Consider the following 26,634-nt stretch of genomic DNA (forward strand, 5'->3'; position numbering starts at 1 on the left):
AATTAGATCTAAATTCTGCAGTCATGAAGTGTCTTGATTCCTTTATGCTTTTTTCTAGAGCCACCAATAGCTTTATAATTGTGCTTCTGCATTGGCTTTCTGATATAGAATTGTAATCCAAATTCTGTAACTCTGTGGCAGAAACAGTACTGTTTCTGATTCTTTGTTTTGTGGGGAGTTATTCTTTCTAGTCATTTTGCTCAGTGCAGTATGAGTGGGCTGAGTCAAGAATATCAACCACGACCTAAGTAAATTTCACCCTAGATGATTCTGCCGAGGTCAGAGACCAGAAATTGAAAACAAAGATCAGAGCAAAATAAAACAAAAGGTCCACTAAAGTGAAAACCAAATTTTATTTTATTTATTTTTTTTTTTTATAGAGTACATCTGAAAAGGCAGCATGTCTTAAAGAGTGACCCACTATTATGTCTAGAATATTATTCCAAGCTGCTAACATGCATTCTTCAAGTTTTCTTTTTCTTTTTTTTTTTTTTAATTAACTTTTATTGGTGTTTAATTTACCAACATACAGAAAAACACCCAGTGCTCATCCCGTCAAGTGTCCACCTCAGTGCCCGTCACCCATTCCCCTCCAACACCCGCCCTCCTCCCCTTCCACCACCCCTAGTTCGTTTCCCCGAGTTAGGAGTCTTATGTTCTGTCTCCCTTCCTGATATTTCCCAACATTTCTTTTCCCTTCCTTTATATTCCCTTTCACTATTATTCATATTCCCCAAATGAATGAGAACATACACTGTTTGTCTTTCTCCGATTGACTTATTTCACTCAGCATAATACCCTCCAGTTCCATCCACGTTGAAGCAAATGGTGGGTATTTGTCGTTTCTAATTGCTGAGTAATATTCCATTGTGTACATAAACCACATCTTCTTTATCCATTCATCTTTCGATGGACACCGAGGCTCCTTCCACAGTTTGGCTATTGTGGCCATTGCTGATAGAAACATCGGGGTGCAGGTGTCCCGACGTTTCATTGCATCTGAATCTTTGGGGTAAATCCCCAACAGTGCAATTGCTGGGTCGTAGGGCAGGTCTATTTTTAACTCTTTGAGGAACCTCCACACAGTTTTCCAGAGTGGCTGCACCAGTTCACATTCCCACCAACAGTGTAAGAGGGTTCCCTTTTCTCCGCATCCTCTCCAACATTTGTTGTTTCCTGCCTTGTTAATTTTCCCCATTCTCACTGGTGTGAGGTGGTATCTCATTGTGGTTTTGATTTGTATTTCCCTGATGGCAAGTGATGCAGAGCATTTTCTCATGTGCTTGTTGGCCATGTCCATGTCTTCCTCTGTGAGATTTCTCTTCATGTCTTTTGCCCATTTCATGATTGGATTGTTTGTTTCTTTGGGGTTGAGTTTAATAAGTTCTTTATAGATTTTGGAAACTAGCCCTTTATCTGATATGTCATTTGCAAATATCTTCTCCCATTCTGTAGGTTGTCTTTTAGTTTTGTTGACTGTATCCTTTGCTGTGCAAAAGCTTCTTATCTTGATGAAGTCCCAATAGTTCATTTTTGCTTTTGTTTCTTTTGCCTTAGTGGATGTATCTTGCAAGAAGTTACTGTGGCCAAGTTCAAAAAGGGTGTTGCCTGTGTTCTCCTCTAGGATTTTGATGGAATCTTGTCTCACATTTAGATCTCTCATCCATTTTGAGTTTATCTTTGTGTATGGTGAAAGAGAGTGGTCCAGTTTCATTCTTCTGCATGTGGATGTCCAATTTTCCCAGCACCATTTATTGAAGAGACTGTCTTTCTTCCAATGGATAGTCTTTCCTCCTTTATCGAATATTAGATGACCGTACATTTCAGGGTCCACTTCTGGGTTCTCTATTCTGTTCCATTGATCTATGTGTCTGTTTTTGTGCCAGTACCACACTGTCTTGATGACCACAGCTTTGTAATACAACCTGAAATCTGGCATTGTGATGCCCCCAGCTAAGGTTTTCTTTTTTAAAATTCCCCTGGCTATTCGGGGTCTTTTCTGATTCCACACAAATCTTAAAATAATTTGTTCTAACTCTCTGAAGAAAGCCCATGGTATTTTGATAGGGATTGCATTAAATGTATAAATTGCCCTGGGTAACATTGACATTTTTACAATATTAATTCTGCCAATCCATGAGCATGGAATATTTTTCCATCTCTTTGTGTCTTCCTCAATTTCTTTCAGAAGTGTTCTATAGTTTTTAGGGTATAGATCTTTTACCTCTTTGGTTAGGTTTATTCCTAGGTATCTTATGCTTTTGGGTGCAATTGTAAATGGGATTGACTCCTTAATTTCTCTTTCTTCAGTCTCATTGTTAGTGTATAGAAATGCCATTGATTTCTGGGCATTGATTTTGTATCCTGCCACGCTACCAAATTGCTGTATGAGTTCTAGCAATCTGGGGGTGGAGGCTTTTGGGTTTTCTATGTAGAGTATCATGTCATCGGCAAAGAGGGAGAGTTTGACTTCTTCTTTGCCAATTTGAATGCCTTTAATGTCTTTTTGTTGTCTGATTGCTGAGGCGAGGACTTCCAGAACTATGTTGAACAGCAGTGGTGAGAGTGGACATCCCTGTCTTGTTCCTGATCTTAGGGGAAAGGCTCCCAGTGCTTCCCCATTGAGAATGATATTTGCTGTGGGCTTTTCGTAGATGGCTTTTAAGATGTCGAGGAAAGTTCCCTCTATCCCAACACTCTGAAGGGTTTTGATCAGGAATGGATGCTGTATTTTGTCAAATGCTTTCTCTGCATCTAATGAGAGTATCATATGGTTCTTGGTTTTTCTCTTGCTGATATGATGAATCACATTGATGGTTTTACGAGTGTTGAACCAGCCTTGTGTCCCAGGGATAAATCCTACTTGGTCATGGTGAATAATTTTCTTCATGTGTTGTTGGATCCTATTGGCTAGTATCTTGTTGAGAATTTTTGCATCCATGTTCATCAGGGATATTGGTCTGTAATTCTCCTTTTTGGTGGGGTCTTTGTCTGGTTTCGGAATTAAGGTGATGCTGGCCTCATAGAACGAATTTGGAAGTACTCCATCTCTTTCTATCTTTCCAAACAGCTTTAGTAGAATAGGTATGATTTCTTCTTTAAACGTTTGATAGAATTCCCCTGGGAAGCCATCTGGCCCTGGACTCTTGTGTCTTGGGAGGTTTTTGATGACTGCTTCAATTTCCTCCCTGGTTATTGGCCTGTTCAGGTTTTCTATTTCTTCCTGCTCCAGTTTTGGTAGTTTGTGGCTTTCCAGGAATGCGTCCATTTCTTCTAGATTTCCTAATTTATTGGCGTACAGCTGTTCATAATATGTTTTTAAAATCGTTTGTATTTCCTTGGTGTTGGTAGTGATGTCCCCTTTCTCATTCATGATTTTATTAATTTGAGTCTTCTCTCTCTTCTTTTTAATAAGGTTGGCTAATGGTTTATCTATCTTATTAATTCTTTCAAAGAACCAACTCCTGGTTCTGTTGATCTGTTCCACAGTTCTTTTGGTCTCGATATCATTGAGTTCTGCTCGAATTTTAATTAACTCTCTTCTTCTGCTGGGGGTGGGGTCTATTTGTTGCTTTTTCTCTAGTTCCTTTATGTGTAAGGTGAGCTTTTGAATTTGAGATCTTTCCAGTTTTTGAATGTATGCTTGTATTGCGATGTATTTCCCCCTCAGGACTGCTTTTGCTGCATCCCAAAGATTTTGAACGGTTGTATCTTCATTTTCATTAGTTTCCATGAATCTTTTTAATTCTTCCTTAATTTCCTGGTTGACCTTTTCATCTTTTAGCAGGATGGTCCTTAACCTCCACGTGTTTGTGGTCCTTCCATATTTCTTGTTGTGATTAAGTTCTAATTTCAAGGCATTATGGTCTGAGAATATACAGGGGACTATCCCGATCTTTTGGTATCGGTTCAGACCCGATTTGTGACCCAGTATGTGGTCTATTCTGGAGAAAGTTCCATGTGCACTTGAGAAGAATGTGTATTCAGTTGAGTTTGGATGTAAAGTTCTGTAGATATCTGTGAAATCCATCTGGTCCAGTGTATCATTTAAAGCTCTCGTTTCTTTGGAGATGTTGTGCTTAGAAGACCTATCCAGGGTAGAAAGAGCTAGATTGAAGTCACCAAGTATAAGTGTATTATTATCAAGGTATTTCTTGAGTTTGGTTATTAATTGGTTTAAATATTTGGCAGCTCCCACATTCGGGGCATATATATTGAGGATTGTTAAGTCCTCTTGTTGGATAGATCCTTTGAGTATGAGATAGTGTCCCTCTTCATCTCTCACTATAGTCTTCTGGGTAAATTTTAATTTATCTGATATAAGGATGGCAACCCCTGCTTTCTTTTGAGGACCATTTGAATGGTAAATGGTTCTCCAACCTTTTATTTTCAGGTTGTAGGTGTCCTTCTGTCTAAAATGAGTCTCTTGTAGACAGCAAATAGATGGGTCCTGCTTTTTTATCCAGTCTGAAACCCTGCACCTTTTGATGGGGTCATTAAGCCCGTTCACATTCAGAGTTACTATTGATAGATATGAGTTTAGTGTCATCATATCTATTCAGTCCTTGTTTTTGTGGATTGTTCCACTGAACTTCTTCTTAAAGGGGAATTTTAAGAGTCCCCCTTAAAATTTCTTGCAGAGCTGGTTTGGAGGTTACATATTCTTTCAGTTCCTGCCTGTCTTGGAAGCTCTTTATCTCTCCTTCCATTTTGAATGAAAGCCTTGCTGGGTAAAGTATTCTTGGTTGCATGTTCTTTTCATTTAGGACCCTGAATATATCCTGCCAGCCCTTTCTGGCCTGCCAGGTCTCTGTGGAGAGGTCTGCTGTTACCCTAATATTCCTCCCCATAAAAGTCAGGGACTTTTTTTCTCTTGCTGCTTTAAGGATCTTCTCCTTATCTTTGGAATTTGCAAGCTTCACTATTAAATGTCGAGGTGTTGAACGGTTTTTGTTGATTTTAGGGGGGGATCTCTCTATTTCCTGGATCTGAATGCCTGTTTCCCTTCCCAGATTCGGAAAGTTTTCAGCTAGGATTTGTTCAAATACATATTCTGGCCCTCTGTCCCTTTCCGCGCCCTCAGGAACCCCAATTAAACGTAGGTTTTTCTTCCTCAGGCTGTCATTTATTTCCCTTAATCTATCCTCATGGTCTTTTAATTGCCTGTCTCTTTTTTCCTCAGTTTCCCTCTTTGCCATCAACTTGTCTTCTATGTCACTCACTCGTTCTTCCACCTCGTCAAGCCTCGTCGTTAGGACTTCTAGCTTGGATTGCATCTCATTTAATTGATTTTTAATTTCTGCCTGATTGGATCTAAATTCTGCAGTCATGAAGTCTCTTGAGTCCTTTATGGTTTTTTCTAGAGCCACCAGTAGCTGTAAAATAGTGCTTCTGAATTGGCTTTCTGACATTGAATTGTAATCCATATTTTGTAACTCTGTGGGAGAGTGGGCTGTTTCTGATTCTTTTTTTTGAGGTAAGGTTTTCCTTCTAGTCATTTTGCTCAGTGCAGAGTGGCCAAAAACAAGTTGTATTGGGAAAAGGAGAAAAAGAGAGAGAAGGAAAAAAAAGAGAAAAAGAAAAAAGAGAAAGAAGAAAAAAATAGGGGAAAAAGAGAAGAAAAAGAAAGAAAAAGAAAGAAAGGAGAAAAAAGAAAAAAAAGGGGGGGGTGGGGGAAGCAATCAGAAATCAAGAAGAAAGAGAGAAAAAAAAAAAGCACAAAACAAAACAAAAAAAAAAACAAAAACAAACAAACAAACAAACAAACAAAAACCACGGGGGAGTATCTTCCGATTCTGTGTAGTTTGAGTCCCTTGACTTCCCTTGGAACTGGTCCGTCTCGCTGGTCTTCTGGGGGAGGGGCCTGCTGTGCTGATTCTCAGGTGTTGGCACTTGGGGGAGCTGCTCTGCCCCTGCCTGGTGCTGGGCTCAGTGGGGGTTGTTCACCCCGTGAGGCCCCGGGAGGAAGCCACAGTGGCGGGGGCAGCTCTGGGACCCTGGATTCAGCTCCCGCAGTAGCTCCGGGGCTCTCCGTCTGCAGGGCCTGGGGGCTCCGGGGCGGGGCCGCTGATCTGCTCAGTTCCAGGCAGGAGCGTCCTCGCTGTCCTGGGCCCTCCCGGCCTCTGCCTGTCCCAGGGGAGGCCGGATCCTGGGCTGTGTCCCGGCGCCCTGTGCTCCGGGGCCTGCGCTGTTGGATTCGCGCTCCCGGCGGTGCAGCCCCCTCCGCGGAGCCGCTGCCCGAGCCCCTCCGAGCTGTTCCCGGAGCCGCGCAGCCCCCTCCGCGGAGCCGCCGCCCGAGCCCCTCCGAGCTGTTCCCGGAGCCGCGCAGCCCCCTCCGCGCGGAGCTTCTTCCTCTGCGCGAGCCGCCGCCGCTGAGCTGTTCCCGGAGCCCGAAAACCAAATTTTAAAACAAAGTAGTAAAAAATAAAAGGCCAAGAATCCTAAAGAATAAGAGAAAAAGAAAAAGGAGAAGTATAAAAAGTACTGGGAGATGGTGGTGGTGATAATGTTGTAGTGGAGGGAGAATGTAGTCTACCTGAGGGGTCCTAGAGAGTGATCCTCTTGGTTCTGGGTTATTAAGTTCTGTGTGTTAGAAGATGCTTAGTCCCAAATTTATATAAACCAATACTTGTAGAGAAATACTTGTAGAGGGCCCCAAGATTGACCACCAAAACATAAATGAGATAAAAGAGGGGGACAGAATGGGAATGAGGAATCTCACAGAATGAACCAGCATGGCATAGCAGTTGGTTCTGGGTACATGCTGGTCATGGTTTAGAAGGTATTAACTTCTGCCATTATAGAACAAAATGAGGCAGAGAAAACAAAAAACACAAAACAAACAAACAAACAAAACCCCCATATCTTATATATCTCCCAAAACTGAGTATGTTGAAGGGAATCCAGAAGTGGAAAATATGTCTAAGATTTGTAGTTGTAGAAATATGAAAGTCAAAAAGGAAGAAACTTAAAAATGAAGAGGTGGTGAATTATTGTAGTTAAGGTTGGAAAAGAGAAAAAAACCTGGAAATTTACAGTCTGATATAAAAACACTTTGTACTGGAAAAAGGAAGAAAAAAAAAAAAAAAAGGAGGAGTATCCTCTGGTTCTATATACTGTAAGTCCGTCGACTTCCCCTGGAGCTTCCCAGCCTGCTGGGTCCGGAGCTCGCCCTTCCCCCATCCTTCCAGCTGGTCTCCCGGGGGCGGGGCCTGCGGTGCTGCATCTCAGGTGTGCGCCCCTGGGGGATGCCCCGCCCCCGCCAGGTGCCCCCCAGGCCCGTGTCCCCCTGGGATCGCTCCCGGTAGCCCCAGAAGACAGCAGGGCACAGCCCCCTCCCCGGGGCCCCCGCCCGACCCCCGGCTTCCCCCGAGGCCCCGGGGTGCGCTCCAGCCCTGCCCCAAGATGGGCCGCGGTGGGGGTGCGCTCTCCCCCGGCGCCCTCCTCTACTCGTGACCCCGGGACCTGGGGGCTCCCCCGCCCTCCTGCCGGCCTGCCCGACCCCTGCCGACGCCCTGGAGGCCTTTCCCTCTGGGGGAGGAGGGCGGGGTGGAAAGTTCCCGCTTCCCGGGGGCTGGGCCTGCCTGTCCCCAGGCTCTCCCCGCCCCCTTAGCCCAGCTCCCCTCGGGGCCCTCCCCCTCTTGTGTCTTTTTTTTTTTTTTTCCCCCACCTTCCTGCCTTGTTAGAAGCAAAAACCCTTCCCTCTGGAGCGTTCCAGCTGTGCTCTCTTTACATGTCAGGTAGAGTTCAAGGTTTTTAGGATGGTTTGAAAGTTATCCAGGTGGCAGCCCAGGTGGCTCAGCGGTTTAGCACCGCCTTCACCCCGGGGCGTGATCCTGGAGCCCCCGGATCAAGTCCCGCATCGGGCTCCCTGCATGGAGCCTGCTTCTCCTTCTGTCTGTGTCTCTGCCTCTCTCTTTCTCTCTCTCTCTCATGAATAAAGAAAGAAAGAAAGAAAGAAAGAAAGAAAGAAAGAAAGAAAGAAAGAAAGAAAGAAAGAAAGAAAGAAAGAAAGAAATCCAGGTAAGTGGGTGGGGCCAGGTGAGCTGAGGACCCCCACTCCTCCACCGTCTTACCCTCCTCTCCTGTGATGGGGCAAGTGTATTAACCGTAACACAAGGACAAATGCCATCAATGCTGTAAGAGGCTCAGACACTAAGAGCACAAATGCTAAACCTTTTGAGGGAAATGTGGAAGGCTTCATGGTTTTCACTGGGGCGGGGAGAGAAGCAGAGCATCACTCCCGGGGGGCTACCACGTGGAGAAGCTGTAGGCAGGAAAGCACAGGGATATATCCAGAGAAGCAGCGCAGTTGGAAGGGATGCACTGCCCAGACTTAACGGACAGTGAAACCGAAGTCTGGACGATATGGGGTAGGAGAGTCAGAGGATGAGTCTTGGGTTTAACCTGGGGAGGGATAGTACACATCTGAAGGGAGAGGAGTGACTTCATCATTACCGTGCTCTAGAAAACTGAATCTGGTGGTGGCAACACAATCGGCTCTCCTAAAACAGGAAGGCCAGTATGAATATAGCTTAGAAGGAAAAAAAAAGTTTTTAAAGGAGAAGTTCAAGTAGGATAAGAGGCAATGAGAACACGGAGGAAATCCCTAATGAGACATAAATGAAGAGTGGCCTGTTAGGGAAGATTTGACAACGGAGCATGTGCTGGTCTCACGTGAGAGTGAGTTTTAGTTAAGTAGGTTTTAGGAGGAACTTTTGAAGAGCAGGTCAATGCCAAGTCTTCACACCGTGTACACTTACTAAATGGATGAGGGCGGGTGAATACATGAATGATTTGGATTGAGTTCTAAAGGGAGGAGCGGGAGATGGTAATGAAGCTTGTGAGAGTCAGTTTGAGAAGACAACGCTGGTTGGATAGACACAGGAGTTAAGTAGCCTGTGTCTGTCTGTCTGTCTGTCTGTATGTATGTAGATCTAGGGGCTGAGTTAGGACCTGTGGGCCAAATCCAGCCCAGCACCTTGTTTTTGTGCAGCCCCTGCGCTAAGAATAATTGTTACATCTTTCAATGACTGGAGAAAATCCAAAGATTAACATTTCATGACCTGTGAAAATGAAGTGAAACTCAATTTTCAGTGTCTGTAAATAAAACTGATAACCTTTTTATTATTTTTTATTACAGAGGGAACCAGCCTGCCCATTATAGGAGCGGTAACAACGTGCTAAGCATCACATCAATGTTATCTACGGAATTCTCACTACAACCCTATGAGATTTAATTCATTGTTGCCATTTTACTGATGAGCAAAAAGAAGGTCATGTTTCAGCCAAGGTCACACAGTGTCACACTTACACCCACATCAATCTGCTTTGCCAGATTTCCCACATTCTCCTATGGTAAAAGCGCAGATCTTAAGAGTAGTGGGATCATGATGTACTTAAAAAAGAGGGTTTGGGAGTATGTTGAATGTTTGGAGGGCAGTTTGGGAACTGAATCAGCGGAAGGGAATGGCTTGGACAGACACACCTCTTAGAGACGTGTATGAATAACTCACTAATTCTTATAGCTCTTCCAGGAGTTGGATATGGTTATTAACACCCTATGCAAAAAACAAAAACAAAAACAAAAACAAAACAAACAAAAAAACAAAAAACAAAAACAAACAAAAAAAAACACCCTATGCTGGAGGAGTGGTCTTGTTTAACACCAATTCCCAGGTAAAAGGTCCAGCAGGTGGATATTCTAACATTTTGGGTCTTTGACAGGTGACAACACTAGGCCACCTCAGGCTCATCCAACCCTAAGTATCTAAGATCCCTTGTTCAGAAGCAATTGGGGATGATTGCTACAGATTCGGCTTTTACCCTTTCTCCTGCAATTGTGCCTTAATATGCTAAAGAGACTTCCTGAATCACAACAAACCAATGAGCATTTGAAGAGATGCAGTGGATGAGTGTAAAGTTCAGGTAGAGAAGGGTGAAGGCCAGGAATTCTCCTGTAGAAAGCCTGGAGGCAGAGGACAGTCTAAAGGTTTCTGCAGGGGTGGGCTTCTGACAGTGGTTTGTAGCCTTTTACTTGGGTGTTTATCCCCGTGATTGTCCCCTTCGGCTCTTAAAGCAGCCACTGTCCCACACGGAATTTACTTCTGGCTGCTGCTGACAAAACAGGAAGTGATTAGAATCCAATCTGGTTTTTTTTCCGGCTTTCTGAACTTCAGGCGTTTAAAAAACAAGTTTTAGCAGTGGATTTACGGCTTTACTTTTCCACCTCTGGTTCTTACAAAACAACACCGTAGGGGTTAAAGTAGCAGCGCAAAGTCCTGTACAAATGACTGACGTAATAATGAGATTTGCACACCAGCCTTGAGTGACTGATAAATTCAAAGCAGGGTTTTTGTTTCTTGTCTTTCTTTCTTTCTTTCTTTCTTTCTTTCTTTCTTTCTTTGTGTGTGTGTGCAAGGGGAGGGAGGATAGGAATTGGTGGAAGTCAGGAGAAAAAAAAAATAGGGAACTGGGAAGAAAAGGAGGGGAAGTTAAAACTTCCTTCCTTCTCTGTCTTCCATCAGAAAACCAAACATGGCATCTTCCATGAGGAGCTTGTTTTCTGACCACAACAGATACGTTGAATCTTTTCGGAGGTTTCTCAGCAGTTCCACGGAACACCAGTGCATGCAGGAATTCGTGGACAAGAAGCTGCCAGGCATAACAGCAAGGTAACAAAAAAGGACGTTTTTGTCCAAGAGACAAGCCTCCGGCCCCTTGTGCTCAGTGATAGATGGGGGAGCCCAACCCTGCAGGCTGGGCCCCGGCTAAGGAGCTTCAGACAGCAGCCCCCCCCCCCCCCGCCCCCTGCTCGCCCCCCTGCTCGCCCCCCCGCGCCCCTTCTCCCGGGTGCTTTAGTGAGCCGCCAGCTTCCCACGTTCAAAGGCGCAGATTTGTGCAGCTCTCCAGCTGCGCGTAGATAAGCGTTAACCCTTTGAAGGCACACATCCATGTTCATTTGGGAAAAGATCCCAATCTTTGAGCTCAGAGTTTTCAGCCCTCCAGATTGTACGCCTCAAAAAAGCCCCAAACGCGGAGTCTAGTAGCCTTGTCATTAGAATAAAATATAAATAAGTGCCAACTACTGTTTGTTCCTGAGGATGGAGGGGTGGGTGCTTCTCAGTTTTCCTAATATCCATTTAAATTCGTTTCCTTATCCATCCTTATAGTTATCGCTTTCAAAAAAAAAAAAAATAGTCTTTTCCTTTCAACTTAATATTAGCAATGTGGTTCTTTAAAAAAAAAAAAAGCAGCATTTTCCCATTATCAGTGAAACTCACTAGTTCCTATCCTTCTTGCAGACTTTTTTTTTTTTTTTAGTGATTAATGTGTTCAATTTGTGCCAGAGCTGATAAGCATTATGAGAGTAAAAGATTCCACATGCTAAAGATAATCAAATCACCTATCTAGGGGTGGATTGCTGTAACTTACTCTGCTGCAGGAAATAATGATAGAAAACTGGGAAGAAATGACTGACTGTGGATCCAATTTACAACAGCAAAGAAAACTGATATTTTATCTTTTGCTGGATTTCTCTATTGTAGGCCTGAAATTCTTTCACCAGTACAGTACCTCTGACTGATGGAAGCAGGCATTGTTGGATGTGTATGGAATTCTACTCCCTTTTCTATTTTTCATGGCTTCTTAATTTTTTAAAAATAGAGTGTTATATAATTTATTAATAATTAGTAAGTAATGAAACAATGATGCCAAAAATCAAAGCATACAGCAAATATAGATGACTTCTTATCTAGGAACTAGTAATTTACTTCTTTGGGTCTTTTGCAGTACTAAAGGTCTGTGTTCATGTCTGTAGCTTATCCGGACCCTTGGTTTTCTTCAGTCATCAGTGGTTCAAAGAGGCATCATGGATTCATATAGCATAATGAATGATGACCCCTCCTTCATGGTGTACACAATCTGGTTGGAAATATCAATTGTAGAATTTGTGAAAGACTGAAGAACTTTCAAAGGCATAACCAAATTTGCATTGCCCTGCAAATGCCCTGGGCTCCTAGCCCAACTCAATCCCATCACTGACTCCTACTCTTTAGAAGCAACCAGTTTCAACATTCTGAAATATTTTTGTTGCTTCTTATGAAATTTTCTTTCCTAATTCTAAATAACATGTTATTCTTCTCTTTCTTAATTTACTGTATTAAAATAGCTAAATAAGCATGTACATTTCTTCCCCCTATCATGTCAGCATATTTATGTCAAAATTTTGGGTTCAATAATTTGAATGTTTTTATCATTTTGCCTGTGTACATAATATACATAATTGAATGATGTGTTATATGCTACATTCATATTTCCTTTCAGGTACTTTTTGTTTTTCCTAGAGTTAACTATTGTTTTGATTTTAGTTTCTTTTCTTAGTTTTCCTTATACCTATCACTACTTGTACCCCAAGCAGAAGTATTAATCTCCTCTCAACATAGTCCAACAGATCAAGTCATCTGTCAATTTCTTCCCATGGGTACATCTTTTCTGGAGCTCTCTGTCCATCTTTTCTAGTCTGTGGTGATTTGTTGGTGGTCTGCTACACAATTATTATTATTATTATTATTTTGCTATACAATTATTGATAAGAGAATTTATTTCAACTTCTAGATTTCTATTCCCTCTCTGCAGTATTGGATTCCCTGATTCTGGATCTCATGTTATTGCTTTCTCGGTTTCTTTAGACTTTTCTTCCTCTTCTTTTGTCTTTCCTCTCTTTCTTCTACTTCTACTTCTCCTTCTTTTTATTTTCCTTCCCCTTAAAGAACTCCTCAAGAGGGACGCCTGCGAGGCTCAGCAGTTGAGCATCTGCCTTTGGCTCAGGGTGTGATCCTGGGATGGAGCCCCAGGATGGAGTCCCAGGATTGAATTTTGTGTCGGGCTCCCCATGGGGAGCCTGCTTCTCTCCCTGCCTATGTCTCTGCCCTTCTCTCTGTGTCTCTCATGAATAAATAAATAAATAATATTTTTAAAAGAGCTTCCCAAGAAAGAGTGCATGAAAAGTAAACTTTTTTGAGATTTTGTATGTTTAAGAGTGCCTTCAATCTATGGTCCTTTTTATTAGGTAGTAATTTCTATCCTGAAATGATATCAGAAATTTAAAGGTATTTTTCCATTGTCTTTTAGCAATTAGAGTTTCTATTGAGAAATCCAGTGTCCTTCAAATTGCTCATGTTTCATTTGTGATCTTTTTTTTGTTTTTGTTTTTGTGGTTTTGTTTTTGCTTTCCCTATTTAGAAGCTTTAAGGATATTCTATCTAGTATTCTGAAATTTAAGATGAGTTGTGGTAAGGGACTTTTTCACATATTTTTGTGTATAGTCCCCTGGGCCATTTCAATCAAGATTCAGATCTTTCAGTTCAGGAAAACTTTGGTAATATTTTATCATCCCTTCCTTCTGTTTTTCTCTTTCTGGAATTTCTATTCATTAAACACCAGACCTTTCGAGTTAATTCTCTAATTTTCATATATATCTAAGTTCTACAATTTTATCTTATAGCCTTTATATTATTTTTTTACTATTATATTTTTAATTTTTAGGAATTTTTTATAGCATCTTGTTCATCTTTCACAGATGTAATACCTTTTTTTTTTATCTATTATAAAATTTTCCTCTGCTCTCTGAATGTTTCTTCTGAGTGTTCTTTTTCTGTTTCTTTGGGTCTTTCTCAGGTTAGGGAAGCACCCTAGCTACCTGATATGATTTGATTGTCCATCCAATCAATATTGAAACACAAAAAAGGTGTTCAGATCCTCTTTGTGTATATAAGTGAAGATTGCTGAGTGTGTGGGTCACTGTAGCAATTGGATGTGGGTTTAGCTGTTTGTTAGGAGATTCTCAGATGTCAAAATTATAAGTTTATTCACCAAGATGGTTTGTTTCCCTGGGGGAAACAATCCCCATCTGGAAGTGAAGGGTGGGATGGAGAGAGTTCCAGTATATAGCTACACATAATAAAGTTTGTTGTTATATGTAACACATTTAGATCGTTGACTAGAAAATAGTAAATTTTCAATAATTCTTAATCATAATATATGAATGGGATCATAACAGTGTCTAATTCATAGAAGAATTATGAAGATTCAAAGAGTCAAATCACTTAGCTGTGGCTGACATGATAATAATTGCTAACATATGTTGAGTGCTTGTCATATGCAGACACATTTCTAAGAGATATACATGAATTAAATAATTTGATCCCCACAACTCCTCCTTAAACTAGATACTATTATTATAATTCTATCTAGTAGGTGATATTATTATCCTATTTCATAGGTAATAAAGATACAGAGAAATTAAATAACTTGCTTAAGGTAATATATTGGTAGGCTGGGATTTCAATCTTGGTGCTGCGCTCCATAGCTTCACTATACTATCTACAAATATAAAAGCAGTTTTAAGAATTAACCAAGAGCATAGACAGGGATGTATGATTATGAGTGGGAAGAAAATTAGAACTACGGAAGGCAACTCATTTATATGTTTCCTTGACTCTATCCTTTCCAGTTTCTGTAAGAACTTTGCTTCTATCTCTTTGTTCTGCTACTCTGTGCAGGCTTTTTCATTTCAAAAGAAAAAAAAAAAAAAGCTAAAATTCAAATAAACAAACACCACTCTTTCAGTTCCTGTTTCTGCTTTCCCTTCTCTTTCATTTATTCCAACAATCTCTAGATCTTCTTCCTCTTTATTCAGTTTTAATTCCCCTGCCATCTGACTTCTGCCCTCAGCTATCCTTTAAAACTATTATCAAAGATATTCATATTCAAATTCAATGAAGATGATTCCTCCTTTATTTTTTGGTAGTGCACTCTGCTACTAATGGCTTTCTCTTTCTCTAATTCTGTCTCTCTGAGCTCTGCTGTTTTCCTCTTTGTCCCCTTTGCGTGTTCCTCATAATCCAGTGACTTTTAAAACGTGGCATTGCATCATCTTCCCACTGCTCATCTAACTCTTTGCAATATGCTTGGGTGATAGAATCTAGTCTCCTAGTTTTGATCATAACTTTATGATACTAATTCTCCAGAATACATCATTGACCCTGATCTATCTCCCACTCAACTTAAATCTTGCATATCCAAATGTCTGTAGAATTCAGATTTGTTAAAAAAAAAAAGACAAAACAAAACACACCCTGACAAAACACACACCTGCCATCAGACTATATTATCCAGCTTCCTTTTTCTCTCCATACTTTATGCAGTCATCGAAGTTGGAAGTTAGTCACTCATTGTGCACTCCTTTTTCTAATACTCTCCCCCCTTTTATTAACATCAATCAGAAGCAAGTCCTACTGTTACCTCCCAGTCATCAATCCCATTCCATTTCTAGTGCTAGAACCATAATACTGGGCTCTATTTTTTAATTTTTTTTTGATAAATTTGATATACAATATAGTTTCAGGTGTAAAACATAGTGATTCCACAATCATATACACTACAAAATGCTCACCACAATAAGTGTAGTTATTGTTTATCACCATACAATATTACAGCATTATTCACTATATTCCTTATCTTGTATATATATATCCCCATAGCTTATTTATTTTATAACTGGATGTTTGTACCCTTTAAACTCCTATGCTTATTTCACCCATCGCCTCACCCTCCTTCCTCTGGCAGCCACCAATTTTCTGTATTTATGAATCTGTCTCTGTTTTTGTTGTTGTTGTTGATGATAGTTTTGTTTTTTTAGATCTGACATATTTGTGAAATCATATGGCATTTATCTTACTCTGTCTGACTTATTTCACTTAAAATAATGTTCTCTAACTCCATCCATCTTGTCACAAGTGGCAAGATCTCATTTTTTTGTGATAGTAATATTCCATTGTGTATGTATATCACATCTTTCTCCACTCATCCATTCACACTTAGGTTGCTTCTATATCTTGGCTATCATAAATAATGGTTCAATAAACATAGGGGAGCATGTATCTTTTTTGGGGGGGGCATGTATCTTTTTGTTTAAGCATATATCTTATGTTTTTATTCTCTTTGGGTAAATATTCAAAAGTGGAATTGCTGGATTGTGTGGTATTTCCATTCTTAATTTTTTAGGAACCTGTTTTCCATACTGTTTCCACTGTTTTCAATATGGGCTGCACCAATTTACATTCTCACCAAAAGTGCACCAGAGACCCCCTTTCTCTGCACAATCACCAACACTTGCTATTTTGTATCTTCTTAATACTACCCATCATGACTGGTGTGAAGTAATATCTCATTGTGGTTTTCATTTGCATTGCCTTTTTAGTGATGTTGACTATCTTTTCATGTGTCTGTTGGTCATCTGTATGTTCTCTTGGGGAAAATGTCTATTCAGGTCCTCTGCCCATTTTTAATTGGATTTTATTTTCTTTTTACTGTGTGTGTGTGTGTGTGTGTGTGTGTGTGTGTGTGTTGAGTTGTAGGAGTTCTTTATATATCTTAGATGTTAACCCTTTATTGGATATATCATTTGCACATATCTATTCCCATTTATTAGGTTGTCTTTTGTTTTGTGTGGTTTCCTTTGCCATGAAAAAGCCTTTTTAGTTTCATGTAGTCTCAGCTGTTTATTTTTGTCTTTGTTTCCCTTGCTTGAGGAGACAGATCCAAAAATATCTTGCTAAGGCTCATGTCCAAGAGTTTATTATCTATGTTTCCTTTTAGGATTTTTATGGTTTCCTGTCTCACATTCAGGTCTTATTTATGGTTTGAGAATATGGGCCAGTTTCATTCTTTTGCATGTAGTTTCCAGTTTTGCCAGCACCATTTATTGAAGAGACTGTCTTTTTCTCATTTTGTATTCTATTTTTGCTTGTTTTAAGATTTGTTTTCGAGAGAAAGAGAGAGAGAGAATGAGCAAGTAGAGAGAGGGGCAGAGGGAGAGAATATTTCAAGCAGGCTCTTTGCTGACAGTGGAACACAACATGGGGCTCAATATCACAACCCATGAGATTATGACCAAAGCTGAAACCAAGAGTCAAATGCTTAACTGTAAGCCACCCGGCACCCCCTCATTAAATATTCTTGACTCCTTTGTCATAGATTAATTGACAGTATAAGCTTGGGTTTATTTTGGGGCTTACTATTCTGTTCATTGATCTATGTGTCTGTTTTTGTGCCAGTACCTTACGTTTTGATTACTCCCACTTTGTAATATAGTTTGAAATCTGGGATTGAGATAACTCTAGCTTTGTTCTTTTTGTCTCAAGATTGCTTGGGCTATTTGAAGTCTTTTGTGGTTCCATAAAAGATTTTAGGATAATTTGTTCTAGTTCTGTGACAAACACTATTGGTATTTTGATATAAATTACATTAAATCTACTGATTGCTTTGGGTTGTATGGAAATTTTAACAGTATTAATTCTTCCAATTCATAAGCATGGTATAGATTTTCATTTATTTTTGTTCCTTTAATTTCATCAGTTTTATAGTTTTCAGAGGATAGGCCTTTCACTGCCTTATTTTTATTCCAAGGTATTTTATTTTTCTTAATGCAGTTGTAAATGAGATTGCTTTCTTGATTTCTCTGTTAGATTTTTATTAGTGTATAGAAATGGAACAGATTTTTGTATATTAATTTTGGATCCGGCAACTTTACTGAATAGATTTTATACATCTAACAGTTTTTTAGTGAGTCTTTAGGGTTTTATACATATAGAATCATGTCTTCTAAGAATAGTGACAGTTTCCTTACCAATTTGGACGCCTTTTTTTTTTTTTCTTTTTCTTACCTGATTGCTTTGGCTAGGATTTCAGTACTATGTTGAACAAAAGTGGTAAGAGTGGACATCCTTGTCTTGTTCCTGACCTTAAAGGAAAAGCTTTTCACAGGAGTATGATACAAGCTGTGGGTTTGGCTTTTCCTATTTGGCCTTTGTTATGTTAAAGTATGTTCCCTCTAAGCCCATTCTGTAGATGTTCAATTTTGTCAAATGCTTTTTTACATCTAATGACATGATCATATGATTTTTGTCCTTCATTTTGTTAATGTGGTATATCACATTGATTGATTAGCAGATATTGAATCATCCTTGTATCCCAGAATAAATCCTACCTGCTTATGGTGGATGATCCTTTTAATGTGTTGTTGTATTTGGTTTCTAATATTTCATTGAGAATTTATGCATCTATGTTGGATATTGGTCTGTAATATTTTTAAACGATTTTGTTTATTTATTCATGAGAGACAGAGACATAGACAGAGGAAGAGCAGGCTCCTCGGAGGGAGCCCGATGTGGGACTTGATCCCAGGACCAGGATCATGCCCTGAGCCAAAGGCAGATGCTCAACTGCTGAGCCACCCAGGCGTCCCCGTAATTTTTTTTTTTTTTTTGTATCTTTATCTTGTTTTGATATCAGAGTAATGCTGGCACCATAGAATGAATTTGGAAGTGTTACTTCCTCTTCCATTTTTTGGAATAGTTTGGGAAGAATAGGTATTAACTCTTTTTTAAATGTTTGGTAGAGTTCTCCTGTGAATCCATCTGGTCCTGGAATTTTGTTTATTGGAAGTTTTTTGATTCTTGATTCAATTTTATCAATAGTAATCTGCCTATTCAGATTTTTCTATTTATTCCTGATTCAGTTGTAGGAGAATGTACTTTTCTAGGAATTTATCCATTTCTTCTATTTCTCAGTATATAATTTGTTAGTATATAATTTTTCATAGTAGTTTCTTATAAGCCTTTGTATTTCTATGGTGTCAGTTTTAACTTCTCTTTCATTTCCAATTTTGAGTCCTCTCTCTGCTTTTCTTAATGAATATGACTAAAGGCTTATGAATTGTTTCTTTTCAAAGAACCAGCTCTTCATTTCACTGATCTTTCCTATTGTTTTTTAAGTCTTTATTTCATCTAGTTATTTTCTCTCTGATCTGACTTCCTTCTCTTAACTTTGAATTCCATTTATTCTTTTTTCCAGTCTTTTAGGTGTATAATTAGATTATTTGAGATTTTTGTTGTTTCTTAGGTAGACCTATATCACTATAAATTTCCCTCTTAAAATTGCATTTATTGCAACTGAAACATTTTTACTGGTGGTTTCCATTTTTATTTGTTTCCTGTTTTTGGTTGTTGTTGTTGTTTCCTCTTTGATTTTTTAGTTGACCCATTGGATTTTTAGTAGCATGCTGTTTAGCCTCCATGGTTTTTTCCCCCATTTTTTTCTTGTAATTGATATCTAGTTTCATATTGTTGCAATCAAAAAAGATGTTTGATATAATTTCAGTTCTCTTAAGTTTATTGATACAAATTTTACAGCCTAACGTGATCCTTCTTAGAGAATGTCCATGTGCACTGGAAAAAAATGTGCATTCTACTGATTTTGAATAGAATGTTCTGTGTATATCTGTTAAGTCCATCTGATCTAACGTGTTTTTCAAAGCCACTATTTGCTTATTAATTTTCTGCCAGGATGGTCTATCCGTTGGTGTAAATGGGATGTAAAGTTCCCTACTATTATTGTATTACTGTTAACTTCTTTATGTCTGAAAACATTTGCTTTATATATTTAGGTGCCTATATATTGGGTGAATATTTACAATTATTATTATTTTTTTAATATTTACAATTATTAATAATTGTTTTTGTAGTTCTTCTCTCTTTTCTTTTCCTCTAGCTTTATTGTGATGTGATTTAATTACTTTCTTCAGTGTAATGCTTGGATTCCTTTCTCTTTATTTTTTGTGTATCTATTATAGGTTTTTGGTTTGTGATTACTATGAGGTTCCTATATAGTATCCTATGTATATAGCAGTCTATATTAAGTTTATAGTTGCTCAAGTTCAAACACATTGTAAAATAAAAACATTTTTACCTCTCCCCTCTATGTTTTATGTATATGATGTCACTTTTTTTCCCTTTCCTAATTTTCTTACTTTTACTTATGACTTTGTCTTTTCCATGTACATAAGTCCCTTTAACATTTCTTGTGAGTCTAGTTTAGTGGTGATGAACTCCTTTAATTTCTGTTTTTCTGGGAAATTCTTTATCTCTCCTTTCTATTCTAAATGTTAATATTGTAGGTAGAATACTCTTGATTGTAGGTTTTTTTTTTCCTTCAGCACTTTGAATATATAATTTCACTACTTTCTGGCCTAGAAAGTTTCTGGTGACAAATCAGTTTTATAGCCTTTGGATTTCCTCTTACATAACTGTTTTCTTTTCTCTTGCTGCTTTTAGGATTTTCATATTATCTTTAATTTTTGGCATTTTAATTATTATGCATCTTGGTATAGATCGCCTCTGATTCATCTTGTTTGGGGCTCTCTGTGACTCCTGGAACTGTTTCCTCCTACAGGTTGGTGAAATTTTCAGCAATTATTTCTTCAAGTAAGTTTTCTGTCCCTTCTTTTCCTTCTGGCACTCCTGTAATACAAATGTTAGTACACTTTATATATATTAGTCCCTTAACTTATCCTCATTTTTTGAAAATTCTTTTTGCTTTTCAGCTTGGGTGATTTTCACTATCCTGACTTCAGATTGCTGATCTTTTCTTCTGCATCCTCTAACGTGCTGTTGATTTCCTCTACTATATTTTTCATTTTAGTTATTGTATTCATCAGCTCTGATATTTTTTATTTTACATTTTATGTCTCTTCACTGAAGTTCTCATGGAGTTCATCCACTCTTCTTCCAAATCTGGTGAGCATCTTTATAAACATTACTCTCATTTTTTTCATCAGGTACCTTGCTTATCTGTTTTATTTAGTTCTTTTTCTGATGTTCTGTCTTGTTCTTTTGTTTGGACCATATTCCTGTGTCTTTTAATTTTATCTGACTCTGTTTATTTCTTTGCATTAGTTGGTCTTATAGTCTTGAAAGTTGGTCTTATGTAGAAGGCATCCTGTGGAACCCAGTAATGCAATGTCTCCATTTACCAGGACCAAGTGCTCCAGGAGTGTCCCCTGTGTGGGCCATATGTGCCCTCCTGGTGTGACCAGGCTGCAACTGCTATGGACACTATGGGTGGAGATGGCCCACAGCCTGGCTAGCTGAAAGAACAAGCTATAGCCTCTGTGAGCTTGCTGGTCAGTGGTGTGAGCTCCTAACACAGCTGGCAGAAAGGCCCAGCCAGAATTACTGCAGGTATACTGATGGCTAGGGCTGCCCTTCAGTATCCTCAGTGTAGAAATCCCTTTAAAGGGGCACTGGTTCCAGATAGCACTGTCTTCTGGGTGTGATGGTATAGGAGCTGCTTTGGAGCACTGCCTGATGCTGGTATGTCTGCAGGGGCATGCTGAGAAGAGCAAGTGGTAGATGGAGAGCGTTGACATTGGCTCCTACCAGCATCCAGCTAGCTGGACTGAAAAAAGGCAAGGAAAATTATGTCTTCCAGGATTTCCATTCCTGTAGAAAGTTTCTTAGATCCCTGCCCCTCCAGTGCAAAAAGTCAATAAATTTCCTCCCTATATGTCCAGGTACTTTTCAAACTTTTGTTTCTGTACTGGGTCTCTGATGGAGTGATATTGTGTGCTGGCCTTTTAAGAGCAGAGTCTCAGTTTCCTGTGGCTTGGCTCTCCCAGAGTTTGTTCCTGCTGATTTTCAAAGCCAGATGTTATGAAGTCTTGTCTTCCTGGTACAGGTTCCTATGACAGAGGGTGCCTCAGATGGGGCTTCATCCCCTCACCTCTTAGGCAGGATCTTCATGCCTCTAATATCCTTCCAGCCTATAGTTGCCATGCTGGGGCTTTGGTTCCTGCTACATCTCTATCTTTCCTACTCTTCTTGATATGGCTCTGTCTTTAGCTGTGTAAAATATGTTCTGCTAGTCTTCAGGTTGTTTTCAGGTGAGTTGCATTATATGTCATTGTGGTCTCAGTGTGTCTGTGGAAGGAGATGAGCTCAGGGTTCTTCTACTCTGCCACCTTTCCCTTCTCTTAATACTGGGGTTTATTATCTCACATTTTAACTTGAGAGCAAAGTAGTGTTTTATTCATTTTTATATCCCCAATGCTAAATATGGATGTATAATAAGTGTTTAATAAACATTTATTCATTGAAAGGAAGTTAGCAAGAAAGAAGGGAGGCAGATATACAGCATGAATCACCTTAACCTTTCTCCCATCTTAATGAATGGCTTATTAGATCACTAGACTCAAAGGCCCACTTTTTGTGTTCTTGTTTTCTAATCATGAAACAAATGGCATTTCCTATCTCTGAACTGTTTATAATGCTGTTTCTAAAAGTCTCCCAGTTCAAAACCATTAAAGAGTGGAACTATTTTCTAAAGATTTCTAAACACAGCAGTGTAACCACTAACATGAGTGTGACCTTTCATGTTGGCCTAGTTTTTGTTCCCTAAAATTTTAGTTTGTTCTCTTTAACTAGACTTGATAATCAGATTTTACAAAGCACATAGCACAATTTTCTTAAACTACATAATTTTTTTTCAGGATTGGTGATAGAAAATCAGAAATTAAGATTCTAAGCATTGGCGGAGGTGCAGGTATGAATAATACATTTTTAAAATTTGTATTTCATTTGAAACATCATGCTGTTTGATGGCAATATTGTTCATTCTTTAAGAAAACTATTTTTCTTTGCTCTTGGAAGAGATTAGCTTATTAAAACTAGTAAGAGTAGTAACATTTCAACTAAGATTAAGGGCCCCCATACTTTTATAACATTTAGGACTTAAGCCTTTATTTGTATCTGAAATATGGATAAGAAGTGGCTTTTTAATACTTTTTCATAAATGGAAAAATATATGGTAATTTTCAGGGTAACTTTTATCCAAAATGATTCAAGTTTTCACAGTAAAGGAAAATTTCATATGACATTCCTTAAGCATGTGCCACTGAACTGTGGTCTATGGACTGCTTGCTGGTTTGCAAACTGTCATTGTCCAGGAGGAGGGAAGAAGCATGTACCAGAATGTAAATCAGTATACAGCTCCTTCATTGAGAAACTATCGCTATGGGGGGAAAATATGTTTAATGATGTAGTTAATTTATATCCTTGTGGCTCCACTCTTTGAGTTACACTGACCCAAACCATTCCCTTCCTCTGATTCAGTTTCCAAACTGCCCTCCAAACATTCAACACACTCCCAAGCCCACTCTAATAAGCACTTCATTGATCTCACTACTCTTAGAGCTGTGTTTTTACCCTAGAAGAAAATGGGAAATCTGAAAAGGCAGACTGATGTGGGTGTAGTTTCTGACTCTGCCATTAGAGTGTGAAAATTTGTGACCGTGGCTAGAACATAAACTTCTGTTTGCTCATCAGTAAAATGGAAACAATGAATTATATCTCATAGAGTTGTAGTGAGAACTACATAGATAACATTTATATCATGCTTAGCACATTGTTACTGCTCCTGTAAGGTAAAGGCTGGTCCCTTCTTCAAAAATAAAACAAAAAATTTAATCTGCAGATTTCACCTGGTATCAAACTCCTGAGTACTGTTTTATTTTTAAATTGCTAGTCATCTGAAGATCTGAGTTAGAATATTAATATGTAAAATATAGTCAATATATTACTTATATATTTATATCTTTCTTTCATTATTTTCTTTTGACTGAGTGATGGCTTAGTTATAATGCCAAGTGGTAATGCCTTGGGTTTCTCAAGTATAAGGATCTAATGACATATGAACAAGTTAAATTGTGACCCATGTGAACACAAAGCTAAGAGCTCTCTAATGGAATAGAATCACTTGTTTTTAATGTAATCATTTGTTCTTTTTTTTTTCATACAATATACTGTGACATGATGTAATGAGGGCTAACTCTTTAAAATAACTTTTACTTATTATCATCTTCGACCAAGAAAACAGAAACCAGAAAGGACAAATAATGAAGGATACTGTCATGAATAATATAGAGATTGTTTAAGCTAAAATATCCTATCATTGCTTACTGATATTCCAAGTCCTAAGAATTATAAAAGTAAATTCATTCAACCAAGACTGTCCTTTCCAGTGAGTTTTACATATGAGTTTCAGGCACCCAACAGGCTACGAGACCATCATTTGATAGTGTCATTTGTGCTTGGACAAGAAGAGAAGCCCTACAAGGAAAAGCAATTAAAAACAATCTCTATCATGGCCAAGTTAATTGACCTTTTAATATAAAGTTAATTGAATTTCTAATGTAAATTTATCCAGATGCTTATAAGCTATCTAGAGAAAGGAACATTTGGCCTGCACAGTGATTCCTTACATAAAGGTGCACATAGTAACTAATATAGAGAACTTATCAAAACAAAGGAAGCAACACTTGGAATTTTTCTGACTGAGCCCCAACATTGTATTAATGACAGGCTCTGCCTTGGAGAGAATATGGGTGCCCTTTAAGGTTACTCTGCATGAGAAATTAACCAAAAATATAAGAAGAACTCCAAGGGAAATTCAAGCTATAGATACTTAGCATTCTCTGCTCAAATAAGTAAGCTACATAAAATCAAAATTGATTTATTTGAAATTCATAGGTCTACATATTCCTGGCATGAAAGAGCAGTGCTTTATAATAGGACCCCATTTAGCCAGTTTGGGTGCTCACATACAAACTGGGACTTGCTTATCTGATAACCTGTTATTGCCTAACAGCAAGCACTGTAAAGAAGAACAATATATTACTATACAATGAGGAACTCCCTATCTTTGCCTTATGGTCTCCCAACATGTTCTATAATCTATAGCATGCCTGAGAGTTATTGCATTATCCTGTGACTTCAGTATCCTTTCCAGTCAGTCACTGAACTCTAATCTATGGCAAATTAGGTCATTGGCCCTATCTAGTACTTGCACTTAGCTCCCATAATATATTTTACAAAGTTCTACTTCCTTCTTAGCTTATGGACCTCTCTGGTTTCACCTTGTAAATGCTCTCCTCCTGGTTGTCCACACCTGCAGATCATTATCTGCACATCTTTGGTGCAAATATTTTCTCCATTCATAATGGTGCTGCCTACCACTTCTCCCCATTACAACAAAAACAACAACAAAAAATCAAAAGCAAACAAACTAAAAACTTCTCTAAATGAAATTGCTGCTTTTATCCCTTAGTGTTCATATTCTTTGTCAGCCTATTTGAATTTCTTCTCAGAAACATGAGCAGGGGGTTACCAATGCACCCTTTATGTTTTCTGCTTCTTTTCTGTTGAGGTTGGTGTTTGTGTGGAGAGAGATTCCACCATTTAAAAAACAATTATTAGGGCTCTGAGCAGTTCAAAAAGAAAGGAAACTCATGGCAAACTTTTTAATGCGATCTTTAATCTAACACATCAATAAAATACAATTGATAAACAGCACTGCTATCCATATATTATATGTTTAATGTTAGGAAAATGTATGAAATAAATATGTGAACCCAAAAATGAAGGAGAGGACATCAAATGAAAAACATCATGTAGCTTTTATACAGCTCAAACTGGTAAGTGTAAAGTTGTGTCGTGTTGCATGAGTATGTGCTTTAATGAAACACGAAACAACTGGAATTGTTTTATACAAGGTCTTGAAGTACTTATACCATATTCATTTTAGCGTTGCTTTCAGATAATGAGAACAATTACATTGTCTTCTAAGTCTCATAGAATATGCTTTTTGGTTCATCCTCAGTACTGACTGATACTTCCTAAAATTAAACCACCCAATGGGGTTTCATTATTACTTGATGTTTAATGAATATTGTCTTTATGCTACATAGTACATAAATAAAAAGAAATCTGTGGGATCCCTGGGTGGCTCAGCAGTTTGGCGCCTGCCTTTAGCCCATGGCATGATCCTGGAGTCCTGGGATCGAGTCCCGCATCGGGCTCCCGGCATGGAGCCTGCTTCTCCCTCCTCCTGTGTCTCTACCTCTCTCTCTCTCTCTCTATCATAAATAAATAAATAAATCTTTAAAAAAAAATCCATACTCTTTTTGGTAAAGGAGAATGGTAGTAATTTACAGTGCATGCATTTATGCCCAGAAAAATGTTCCAGGAGGCAGTAATGGGTAATGTGCTCTCCTTGCTCTCTGCTTAAAGGAATCTGCTATACTGTTCAGTTCATGTGTTCAAATGCCAGAAAGTTTTATAAGGATTAGACAAGATAACTCAATCTCATTTTATCCAGCTTTCTATGTCTATTTTTATTAACCTTTTGTGTACTGACTCAATTGCCATAACATATATAATAGTATATAGGTTTACAGATAATTTTTTAAAATGTATTGATTTATTTCAGGGAGAAGGGATAGAAGGAGAGGGAGAGAAAATCCTCAGGTAGACTCTCTGCTAAGCACAGAACCTGATGCAGGGCTCAATTCCAGGACCCTGAGATCATGAGTTGAGGTGAAATCAAGAGTCAGACACATAATCAGTTGAGCCACCCAGGAACCCCCATAGATAATTCCTAATCAACTGAAGCAACTCACAAATGAAATACAGGTAATATGAAACCTCTCATGACATCTTTTTGGTAATAATTTTGCTCACATATAGTGAGAACAATTAGGTGGTTTTCTTGCTCTGCAACATATAGACATCAGTGTTCCTACTAAGATTAGAAAACAGAAAAGAGTTTAGAAACTATCAACATCTCATTTTACAGAAAAGAAGCCTGAGAACCACCAAGGCAGAACAAAAGCCAGGTCTCTTGACTTTAGTCCAGTTCAACAGATTGTATGAAGCAAATATAAAAGTTAATAAGTGACTT

General features: G+C 38.7%; 1 protein-coding gene across 2 annotated transcripts in view; it reads left to right on the forward strand.

The window, feature by feature from the left end:
• HNMT (histamine N-methyltransferase) overlaps positions 1–26,634 on the forward strand; it is a 68,232-nt gene that overhangs the window by 12,521 nt on the left and 29,077 nt on the right. The window contains exons 2-4 of one of the 2 annotated variants that reach the window (XM_041739694.1): positions 9,143–10,673; positions 20,601–20,636; positions 22,388–22,440. In XM_041739694.1, coding sequence (XP_041595628.1) covers positions 10,537–10,673; positions 20,601–20,636; positions 22,388–22,440 — 226 coding nt within the window. In that variant the 5' untranslated portion in view covers positions 9,143–10,536. The remainder of the gene's footprint in view (positions 1–9,142; positions 10,674–20,600; positions 20,637–22,387; positions 22,441–26,634) is intronic. The other variant, XM_041739695.1, reaches the window with a different exon arrangement.

Source organism: Vulpes lagopus, chromosome 24, assembly GCF_018345385.1.
Source record: "Vulpes lagopus strain Blue_001 chromosome 24, ASM1834538v1, whole genome shotgun sequence".
In the NCBI taxonomy this organism is placed as follows: domain Eukaryota; kingdom Metazoa; phylum Chordata; class Mammalia; order Carnivora; family Canidae; genus Vulpes; species Vulpes lagopus.